We start from the raw sequence: 12501 nt of genomic DNA, 5'->3' as shown, positions 1-12501 counted from the left end.
ATTTTGCAGCTGCCTTTTCCTATCAAGGCATTAAGAGGAAATGCCTGGCTTCAGCAGCATCAGCAGCATGGCATTCCCCCCTGGCACAGCTCCTGTGTTCACTGAATGAACCTAGTCCCAGCTGATGAACAACCAAAGGCTCCTGCAGCCAGGATCTCACAGGCTACACACAGCACCTGAGCCAGCAGAGGCCCTTTTGCTGGTCCTCTGAGGAAAAGCACAAAATGGGTCTGGGTTTTTGTCACCCCAGATTGCCAGCCTGTCACATGCAGTTCAAGTGAGGTTTGCTGGGAGGGGTGTGCAATGCTTGGGCTGCTGTTGATGCTGCAGTTCAGAGAAGAAACACAAGGCTCCAACCTCGAGCTGCTATTCTTGCACCAGTGCTACATCCCCTTCGAAAGACAACTTCGACGGCACTGGTTTTTAAACAAGTACTGATAAAATTTTGCTGAAAGGGACAGTGGAGTAAGGGAAAGAGGGTGTCAAATTAGGATCAGCTTGAGCCATTTCAAATAAACAACAAGGAAATAAAATGTTCCCTGATTGCTGGAAGGCTTGAAGGCTTACAAAGTACTCGCCCCACCCAAATCAAGGGCTTGAAATGGAGCAGCAGTGGAACAGAAATCCCTGACAGTGTAAGATTTGCTGTTCTCTAGTACTGCTTTGCCATCCTCAGGGATGGCAAAAGCATCATTAGGGTTTAACTAGAGTTGGATGAAAACATGGAGTACCCCAAGGATCAATTTTCACTGTAGGCAGCTGCAGCACAAGGCATTAATTCTTCACCCTTTCTGGTGACGGGAAAAATGCAGGGAGCTGTAGATAAAAATAATGTTAGACTTGCAGTGTGTATTTTGCAATGAAATGCTTGCTTTACTTCCTGTTGTTTAGAACTGCTTTTATTCTTTAGCACTGCAAGAAAAACCTCCTCTATTTTGTACTGGGTGCACATTTAAAGGTCCATATATTGTAGACTCAGCAAGTGGCAGGGCAGTCACCAAACCTTGCTTCCTTTCTGATTTCTTCATGATTTAAGACCTATTTTTATCAGCTGATACTGGTTTCCCCCTTTCCTTTTTCCTTGGTAACTACCACTTCAACAAGATGGTGTTTGCACAGTGGCTTGGAATCAAGAACTGAGTTTTTTAACATCATACAGGGAACAGAATAAGAAAAGCAGGACTAACATCACCTATACACCATGGCCTTTTAAGGCACATGCTTAGAAATATATGGCAGAACCCTTGAGTTCTTGCAGAATAATACTTTGACTGCTAGACTATTATTTCCTACATAGCTAAAATTACTTGCATGTTTCTGATATTTGTGTTGTTTACCTTCCCCCAGAACAATGCTTGAAATTATTCTCTGAATATAAAGAAATCAGTAAATCAAAATATTAAAAAAAAACCTGCACTTTTTATAGACATTTTTCAAACTTTTACTGGCTTTCCCTGTAGGGGTAAACCCTATTGATGTTAAGTATAAACAGGAAAATAAATGTCTGATCAACACTTTATTTAGGTGTAGGCTTCCTTCAGGAAAGGACAATTCACTTTGCCACTGCTAATTTCCAAACATGGAAATTAAATGAAGAGTTGGTAAAAAAAAATGTACCCAGCGCCATCAGCATGCTTATCCTCTCTGATCTGGTAACAGTCTTTCCTCAGAATTTTTCTGTTGTGGAGAACACAACACTTGGCTTAGTAAATAAAAAACAGCTTCTACTTATTTTTATAGCAAATAATTCTGTATTTAATGTAGGTCCACAAGATGTTGGCATACACCTTGTTACCTTGTTAAAAGAAAGAACTCAAGTTTGCTAAAAATAGCAGTAACAAGTAAGGATGAAGCAAAATTGTCCCAGAAGAGGACAGAGACCTGAAAATAAAATCTGGAAAGGCGATGACTTAAGGGAATTTTAGTAACATTTAAGAAGTAAGAGTAACTTTTAGGTTTAATGAGGGTTACAATGCATCAATTACAGAGACAAAAGTAATTTAAGGGAAGAGTGTTCACTGGCAGTTCAGTTTGGTCACAGACTTCATTTACTTCACAGGGCAAGGAACAGCACCCCATAATTAACAATTGTGGTCATAAATTGTATCCAAAGCTTGCTATCTCCTTGCAGCACATCCTCCTCACAAAGCTAGAAAGGTGAGAAGCTCCCCTTCCGCACTGACAAAGGACTTGCCCCTTCATGCCCATGTCACTGCTGCACAGACATGGTACTAAAAATGTATTTCAGACCTGCACTGGTGAGCCCCATGTACTGCTACAGGTTTCTATTGCCTGCTGCTTCTCTGGCTAAGGGTACTGACACAGAAGGAGGTCTAAGCTGCAATCCCCACTCATCACTTAAACAGGTTTCTGAGTTCTGCTGAACCCCCAGTTTTGTATTAGGGGGCACTGATCAATGGGGACTATTTAATCCTTTCTTTCCTAGGTAAGAAGTCTCTGTGTAAAACCACCTTAAGTGAGACTTAAAGTACTGCAATTCATGGCTAAATCTCATCTACCAACTGATTCACCAAAGATGAAGCAAAGATTTGTAGGTTCTGGACATGATGAGAGAAAGGGAACATAGAGAGAAACATCCCTAGGGAGGGTTTAACAATGCACAGGAGATCTGTGCTAACTCCAGCAATGATCTCTTCTCAAAAACTGACTCAAGTTACTCTCTGTATGAATGGGTGGATGTTCAAGGGCAGTGACAATACCAAAACATGCCATTTCAGCAAATGAAAAGTGCCAATCAACAAAGCAGTGGCCAGCACAAAGGAAAGATCAATGAAGGCCAAACAATGTATGGTATAGTTACCTTTTATTTATTCTTCCAGCTGTTTGTCCAGTCTTTCCAGCAAGTTCATAAAAAACCTGACTTTGAATCCATAAGATTTGGTATTACTTCTAGGACAGTGGATTATGTATGCAGATGAATGAAGGCTTGACTCTTAAGTTTGTGATTTAAGGATCTTTGGAAAACCATGCATTAGCAGAGTTTAGTAACTCAAGACTTACTGCATTCTTTCAGTCAAACTAGGACAGTGTAGAGTTTAGGCTTTTTGATATGTTTGCAATATTGCTATTTTTCTCCTATATTTTGTGGTTCTTACAAGCCAAGGAAAATAGCCTAGGTCTGACTGCTCCCTTCAATTGCATATATCACATAATAGGGAAGGAAGTGCTGAGTCTTGGTGCTGTTAAAACGGCCACAATGGAAATTATAGTAAAACAGGAGATAACAGAAATAACTCCAACTCATTTGATCCCAACTTTTGTGGCTAACTTAAATGCCTTCAATGGATACTTGGTTTGATATAAAATTATTCAAACAAACCCTCTTGTGGTATAGTATTTATATGGTAATTCTCCTGGAGAGAGGTATCCATTAATTTCAGTGTTTCTCATCTCAATGCCCCATCTGGAGAGCTAACACTCCCAATACTTTTGAGAACTATTAAAAAGGGATCCATAAAATACCATGTAAGTCAAAGAGTGAAGGGTGACTTTGAAATAAAGAAAATGTTCATTAAGTGTAACAAAAATGCCTTTTCTTCTAATCTGAAAATTGATATTCTTATCTTAAACACAAACAGTACAGTTTTTCATATTTTCTACCTTTTTTTTCTTCAAAATACTACCAATTGTACCATGACGTTAAAATTAGACTGAAACTATTAATTTGTTTCTATGTATGTTAGTGAAAAGTTGGTGAAACTATTGAATTCAACACAATTAATTGCTGGTTTAGGCTCTTAGTAACCTCAAAGTATTTTCTTACATGGCTTCTAAAACTATTTAATAATAAAGCAGTACATGGTTCAGAATTACTAGGACTGAGGTGAAGGCTGCATTTTTGGTTGAGAATAAATCTAAATTCTGAAGACTGGGCCTCTTTTCAAACTATTTTGCAATTGCTATCCTTTAAATTATAACTTCCGAAAAGATAAAAAAAAAAAATAAATAACTGGTGCCACTTGGACAATCAGGTATATAAAGCACTGTGTTCCTGGTGCAATCAGTACAACACTGAATCAAAGACAAAGTTACAAAATTTAAGATTCCATGAATGTACTGATGCAATTTAAGGGTTTGGTTTATACTTTTTGAAGATGGCTAGAGATTGTTTCTATCAGATTTTGAACACTATGAGAACAAAAGATTTTCATTAGCCACCCTCCTTCTCCTACCCCATTCACAAGGTTGGCGTATTCTTGAATATGCATCTGTGGCTTTGGCTTTTACCTGAAGAAATGTAGAAGTGAGACCATCCCAGTATACTAAACAATATTTTGTTCTTAGTCACTTGATGTTGTTCAGTTATGATTTTACTATCCACATAAAACCATTACCTTCCACATGTGCTCTAAGCATGCAAAAGCCTCATGCAATATCTCCACAGAGGGAATTCAGGCTCAGACCTTTGAAACTGTTGACAGATCTTAGGTAATGCACAGAGAATCACAAAGAGCTGGATCACAGGATAGAATATGCCTTCTCTGCAGGCTTACAATAAAGCTTCTGATTTTGTCTGCAGCTTAATTTTCTGCCAAGAATTTCAGTATTAAACATAAATTAAATTTTGCCCACAAACTAGCTAAAATACTTGTAGTTTCTAGAGGTGAATTATTAAGCTCCACTACTCAAAACTGATCTGTATTTCCTAGGTGAACATAAACCCTGAAAAGCACTATTTTTCATGCAAAATAAGTTAGAAAGGGTAGGAGAACACTGCCAATCAAGTTTTACAAGACTTCCTTGCATGCGATGCTGTAGTGAATAATTTAAAATTAAATATTTTCCAGTTCCACTGTATCATCTGTATATTATTCATTTAGTTCCTTGTATTTAGCAGAAGTAGAGCACATTTTCCAGATACCATTTATAAGCAACATGCTCTGTTAATTTTATTCCTTACTGGAAAGTACCTTGGTCTATTCAAAAATTAATTGGGGAAGTGACATTGTGAACATTAATCCCAACTGATGTGCCTGACAGAAGCAGGAAAGGAAGGATGAATAGGTGGGATTTTGCATTTGGCATTTCAGAATTAGCGGAGGTAATGTTTCCAGTTATATACACTTGAAAATATTTTCTGAGAAGATATGCTCAACTTAAGCATTAAGCTAAATATCTATAGCCCTACATTATTTCATCAGCTGTTTTCCAAGACATCATTCATCCCTTTGTTGAAAGTTTGCTTCTTAGCAGTATTTACCTTATTTGGAAAAATTACAGGTTTATGAAAGAGTTTTATTTTGTTATTCTGGTTTAATTACTAGTTACTTGCATACTGGTACTAAAGAAGTAGAACTTTTTTTGTAATGGCAAGGGGCACTCATTAGGAAAACACCAAAACTGTACAACTGGAGATAAAAACAAAGCATAAAAGCCTAACATTTCACATAATATGAGCTTTCAACAGAAGTATTAGAAAAACCACCAAACCTTTAACACCCTGCCATATTAACTTCAGACCAACTGGAAAGGCACTGGGAATTGAAGTGTGCAACTCATATCCATACCTGTGAGAGTAACAACCAAGTGAGACACAAACCTCCAAGGCAGAACGTGGCACTGTACATCCATTAAGCATTCCTGGTACATACGGCAGTTTTATGTTTTCTTAGGATAAGCTGAAAATGTTAACTAAATACACACATAATGTCATATTTCCATGGGGAAAAACAATCCCTTTTAGACCATCTGAAGACAAGGAAACAAGGCATAACAGACAGGACATTGTTGGCACAAGAAAGTGTTAACATATCAATACATACCCTTTTAAATTTAATATAATAGATATATAAAGTGATAGATAGTGATGGTGATATATATATGGTGGTGGCAGAGGCAAAAGGGCAGGACTAGTACTAAATATTTAGTTCTAAGCATGCTAGTGAGGTCTTTGTTTCAGAAACTGAAGCTACCAAAACCAGTTCAGAGGCAAGAAAGCACCTATTCAAGACAGTCCAACCCATTTCCAAGCATTCTTCTTCTGGACTGACATGTGCAGACTGAAGGATCTGTCCAGTATAGTTTCCATGCCCAAAGCTGTCTAAAGCTTCCCATTAGCAAATGCTGCCTCCTGGAACTGAGGGACAAATGTCTTGAAATATGTCCTAGTGAAAAGAACAGAAAATATATGATTAGGAAGGAATAATTTTAAAAGCATGAATTGAATCACTTTTTGTTTCCCACATTTCCTATTTCCCCTATGTGGAAAAGGCTTTACATATGGTACAAAAGGCCCAAAGACAGACAAGGAATGGAGCAGGAAAACACTGAAGAGAAGTTAGAATATGTGTAGAAGATAAGCTCTTTATCTGTCTCAGAAACCATGACACAATACTGTCACTGCTGATGGCAGTAGTTTACATAAAATGCAGCAAATAAATACTAACAACATTGTATGAACTGTAATTCCTTTTATTAAACTTAAAAATTTATAGGATAATGTTCTTTTTTAAAGTGTGCTTTGTTTATTTTGAACCTTAGTCTGTATCTTCTTTACAAAGGATGAAGTGACTCATAAATCCATAAAATGAGCTAATCTTACACATCCAAGATTGAGTTAGAACTGTACCTTTGAGTTCTTTTTGCTGAGATACTCAACCATGTAATAAATGTATTTTACACGTCCCAGGGATGCCCTTTACTTGCCAGTTATATTAGAAGTTGCTTTATCATTCTGCCTTTGGTTTCTGCTTACCGTGTTTTGCGCCAACCTTTCACTTTCTCCTTTTACTTTTTTTAAATCTTGTTTTCTATTTCTATCACTGATTTCTATGAATTTTTCTCCTGTTCTCCTCACCAAGAAGAAATCTAAAGTGAGAACAGTCATTTATTAGAGCTGCAAAGTCATTTATTAGATTCCTGATCTCTCTGCTGGTTTACCTCCTGAAGCAAACACACACTGATCAGCTTCCCAATCACTATGTGTTTCATAACTGCAGTAGAAGCTTTGGCAATCACTGAACAACAATCATACCTCCTCACACCTGAAAACATTGCAAGACCATGAAGAGAACACTCCTCTCTCTTTGTGAGGTTGAGCCTGGCAAAATAATTAAGATAGCTGCAGTCAGCTCTTGTGCATAAGCTGTAAAAATACACAAGATGCTGTCCAAAGATTAAAAGAGCAAAGGAAAGTAAAAGCATTTCTGGACTGAGAAGCTGATCCCAGAAATGGAAACCAGCACACACATTTTATAGCATATAGAGATTGTGCTGTGTGTTTACAGAACACACTTTGGTTTATTGAAGCAAAGTTCAGAAAATAACCCTCATAAACATGTCTACAAAAGCCATTGTTCATGCTGGCACACACACGTACATAAACCAGCTGAGAAGGTCTGCCTGTGCCCTGATCGCAACAGCTGAGTGCCATTTCTGCATCTGTTTCTCCTACCATACCTTTGAAATTATAGCTTTGTTAAGTCACGATTAATTCTACGTATTTTGCTAGCTCAAGGAGTACCACCTATATGTTATCAATGTCAGGATCTATCCCTTTTACTTGTCCTTGTTTTATCTGTCCTAATATTTAATTATGCTTCTCTGCTTGCTTATTTTAAATAGCTTCTCCCTTCCTCTTTGGTAGCTTCTCTGCAGACTCTCTTCCATGCATGTACTCTTAATTGACTTGATTAATGTTACTTAAAACTTCCCTCTTCCAAAACTGTAGAAATTCTTAATCATTAAACGGGATACAATCAGAACTATTTTCCTACATGTTATTTATTTTCCTTTATAGCATTTCTGTGCTTTGTATTAAACCCACACTTACTCCATTATATGCAGTACTTATATATGCCTTTTCTGTTAGGTAAATTCCAGAATGAATGCTTATGATACCACAAACACCCTCCCACACCAGCTTTATCTACACTTGCATCCTTTCTTTTCACTGATTCCTGCAGGAGAGCTTGTATCCTTTGCTGCAAAACTAAGTCTAACACCTCCCTACATTCTGATCAGATATACTGTTTCAAAGAGGATGTTATTTCACTGGTAGTTCATATGAACCTCTTGGCGATGTTCCATACACAAAAAAATTCCTTTAGTACTTCATAATTTTAAATGTCCACTTTTTTTTTTCTTTTTATACCTTAAAGTACATGCTTAAAGTTGTCCTTATAATTTTGGTCTTCTCCAGACTGAAGCAAATGCAGTACCACAAGTGTACTCAGGTTATATTCCTCCATTTCTGTCCCTCTCCCATACACCTTAAGTATCTCAGATAAAACAAAATCAGAGATAATTATGGTTCATCACACATACACACAAAAAAAATTAAAAGTGCTCCCTTAACCCCCACAAACCAAACAAAAAATGCCCTGCTAAGAGAGCCAAAAGCCCAGTATACATGATAGGACTGTATCAGCTACAGCACACTTAGTAGATTGAGGAGAAAAGATGGGGAAGTAGGAGAAGGTAAGTGAAACTCCTTAATGAACACTGGAATTTGTTTTCTGAATTCTTCCTTTTCATCCAAAGTTTGGAACAAAACCATGTGTTAAAATACCTGAATTTCCTGTGAAATGGAAATTACAACATTTTAATTACAACAATCTCTGCAGAGATTACCAGTAAGGAGGAAAAGAAGCACTGATCAACTTCTGAGTAAGTATCATCTATCGACCAGCTGGCATTGAAGTCAAAGTGTACATGTTTCTGCTCTAACAGGACCATGTTTCTGCCAAACAGGACCATGAACTATTATGTCACAACAGATGACATGAAATAACTTTAAGAGAAATATAAAATTTTTTGAAGGACAATACTCTGCTATAGACTGCATGGTAAAGACAGCATCTTTCACATGCAATACTACTAATTATAGAAAGATTTTAAATCAAGAGACAACACTCATGCTCCAGCATCCTGTACATACAGGTAGAGAGAAACAGTGAATATAAACATGAACTTTGGAAAAAGATACATTCCTCATATTCTATTCATATTAACACATTCACATGAATTTACACCCTCAATAACTATGAACTGTGCTATACCTCAGGAATTCATATAAAAATATCAGAAATTTTTTTTCAGAAACTTTGCCACATGATATTCTCAAATTATCTCTAAACTATTTTGAAATTAGTAGCTTTATATACACTAGATATGCTTTTCAGCTCTGGAGAACTGTTATTAAGAAAACCTCAAGAACAGTACCTATTGAATTACACTGAAGATGAAGAAAGCTAACTTGACCTATGGTCTCTCAGGGCTGTGTCAAATGGCAGAAATCAGCTTTTGATCAATGCCTTTTCTCCTTTCTGGGAAAGATGGAGATCTTTCTTTCTCCAGCTTTCATCTACCATGTTCTTGGTAGGCATGTATCACATTGACCTTATACCAAGCTCAGAAGACCTGCATAAATTCTCCTGTAAGTACAGAGAAACCCATTTGTACAAAATACACAGATATTTACATGAGTATTGAGTACAATCAACACTCATGTAAAGAAAGTATGATGAGTGCTGCATCCTTCCCACAATGGTTTACATCTCCGCTTAAATGGTGTTTAAAGAGTCGATTTCTTTTCAGCCTAGAGTGGGTGCCAATCTTCATACACTTATGGGCACATGTCTAAGTCTCTGTTGAACTTCTTATAAGACCCCATTGTTTTTTGTCTATTTGTTTTTGTTCCCTCAAATGGTCATTTTTCAAGTTCAAGGTAGTAAGTTACGAGGTTTCTATGGAAATTTTTCTTCCTCACTCCAGAAAACAACACATTTTGCTGTAGTTAACCACTATATCTACTTGACACAGTACAATGAATTCCAGGTGCTATGCTCAAGGACGTCTGTTGAGAGTAAAGCACTTCTCTTTCCTTCACCTTATTATCCAGTGGAAAGAAAGTCTTGCTTTTATTGTAAGTGGTAAGTATCTAAAAGAAGGTAGAATTGGCTTACCTGCTGTTTACATGTTTTCCAGTAATATGAAACACTGAGTGTGGTACAAGGTCTCCAGAAGACCATACATCTCTAAATCCCAGGGTGTGGGTTTGCCATGCTTATAATGTTCTTTACTCAGAATTCACGTGCTTTCGTAAAATTTCATTCTAACTCTACTGTTTTTTTCCCAGGGTAACTTAGTGCTGGGTTTTTTAAATGTGGTTGCTAGAAATCTGCATTGACCACTTGATAATACCTTTTGCCTTCACATGTCTATGCTGAAAATCTGGAAAAACTTTAAATTATGTAGCTGCAATCTCCCATCAAACAACACATCCCATATATTTACAGTGAAAGCATTCTAACACCAACACACTTGATTTCTGCTGTTGATTTTGCTGGACTGGTACTATAGCAAACTACACAACTGTGTTCTAGTTACTGCTGCCGGTGTAATAAAGTTAAAAGGGTTGTTTAGGTGTTTCTCTTAAAATCTTCAGGTGGTAAATTCAGAGCACAACATCAAGACTCAAACTCTGTGAGGAAAAAAGCATACACAGCATTGTATCAATGACATTTCTGGTTTTTATGTCTAGGACAAGGACAATCATCATGGGATGATGAATCATCTTCCCAAGTCATTCACAAAATACATTCCCCTTAAACTCCTCAGTTTATGACTGCCAAGATTTCCAGCATGCTGATCTCAAATTCACCCATACTAGCCCTATTTGCACTCATGTTTTACTTGTTTCAGCTCAAGATGTGGGACTTTCAAGTGCTTTTTCCATCAAGAGATAATCTGAGGAAAATGAAGGGGATGAAATCATCATGATGGCCCATATCAAGAACAGATTTAGCAGCACAGCAACACTTTTACTACCAGCACAATGCCCCTGTTGGCAAATTAAAGCCCTTGAGCCACAGTTTTAATCTTTTCACAAAGACATAGAGACCTTCTCTCACTGCATCAAGCACACATATTGTGTTCCTTCTCATCAGAAAACAGACTCTGATATTCCATTTGGATTTTTTTCCTACTCCTGGCTTTGAGAGCAAACTTTATTCTTTATACTACCCATTATTTCAATATTTTAGTTAATTCTTGTAAAATATTTTAGTAAGTAGTGCAACTGTGGTTTAATTCTGTAACTATTTGGCTCTAATTATAGACCCTTAGTGTATTCAAAATCATAGTATCCAGTGTGTTTGACAAACTCATCCATTCTCTCCTGCTCCAGACAAGGCATACAGGAAAACATGAGTTCTTTTCTTCAACTTTTTCAAGTTAATAGATCTGACTTGGGCAGGCACCCCTACAGTCATGGTGATCTTGGACTAGGTCTACTTAATTCTTCCAAGTCTTCTAGTGTAAGGTCTGTAGATAGTACCCCATTCTCCTCAGTAGTTCTCTACCGTCTGAATTGTCCAGCAGGTAAATTGAGTTTGTTTGAATAATCCTGAGACTGAGGTAATGAGTGAATTGTATCCTGTCCAGCTGTTTGAGATACAATCAAGAATCCCAGGCATTTTTCCCAGCTGCTGTCCACTTCTTTTAAAGGAATTGTACCTCCAGGATTTACATCAGTTTGCATCCCATCTTACTTTCCTGCCATACCCTAGAAGGACTGCTTCAAGACATCTACAAGTTTCTTCAAATTCACTGAATCCTGACAGAAAAACAACTCCACAGATGACTGATCTTCATAAATTAGCTAGAACAGCAATATTTGCCCCTCTTTCAATTAAATTTGGTGAAAACAGGAATTAAGAAGGGTATAGGTCAGAGTGAAGGATAGACTGAGACTTCTTGAGGTTTTTTTTGACCTATTCCTTCCAGATTAGTATTATTCTGCTGACACTTTGCAATAAAATCTTGTTATATAAACTATTTCAACACTATAGCCATATTAGAATTATAAAAGAGGTATTCCAGGCTTTATCAACATCACCTGATTATTCACTTTCTGAAGTACAAAGTATTTTTGCATGGATCATACATATGTAGTGTGCCTTTGTATTTTTATGTTCCTGTTGAAACTTGTTTTGACACAGTGAAAACTTGTTTTGAAAACACTGAACACCTACAACAATACCTTCTGGAAGCCAGATGACAGTATTTGTCCTCCTGTGACCACACAGGCACATCCAGCTGATTTGGTTCATGTAAACCCTAAAAATTCATCTCCTGTACAGAAGGTATTTAACATAACTTTCAAAACTTTCTAAGATTTCCTGTTTGCTTCTGACAGAGCAAAATCAAAGATGCAACCTGTCTTTTTTTGTATATATATAATCATTTTCTTTCTAAATTCCTTTTGTCAGGAGCTACCTAATTCAAGTGATTAGCACTAATTAACAAAAGGAACTTAAATTAATAAATTGGTGTATTAATTTCAACAGTGGGTATGTATTTAGGTCAAATGCCATATGACTGCTCATTACATCCTTAACCTGTGCTCATGCCCTCCTCCAGCATATCTATGCCTTGCACTGAATAAGGGCTGAATACAAAAGTGTGGAAATCTACTAAAAGCCCATTCTTTTAATAGGCATTATGCCAACATTTAAAGTGTAGCTTTTTCCTTTTAAA

At 37.0% G+C, this 12501-nt stretch overlaps 1 protein-coding gene across 3 annotated transcripts in view; it reads right to left on the bottom strand.

Moving 5' to 3' along the window:
• Positions 1–2812: 2812 nt before the first annotated feature.
• BABAM2 (BRISC and BRCA1 A complex member 2) overlaps positions 2813–12501 on the bottom strand; it is a 167150-nt gene continuing 157461 nt past the window's right edge. For all 3 annotated transcript variants that reach the window (XM_088052735.1, XM_014261371.2, XM_005532806.3), the window contains one exon: positions 2813–6125. In XM_088052735.1, coding sequence (XP_087908861.1) covers positions 5962–6125 — 164 coding nt within the window. In that variant the 3' untranslated portion in view covers positions 2813–5961. The remainder of the gene's footprint in view (positions 6126–12501) is intronic.

Source organism: Pseudopodoces humilis, chromosome 3 (genome assembly GCF_049639895.1).
Source record: "Pseudopodoces humilis isolate 2021_Gansu_Grassland_sample_001 chromosome 3, ASM4963989v1, whole genome shotgun sequence".
NCBI lineage: Eukaryota > Metazoa > Chordata > Aves > Passeriformes > Paridae > Pseudopodoces > Pseudopodoces humilis.
This window is presented reverse-complemented; position numbering and strand designations above follow the sequence as displayed.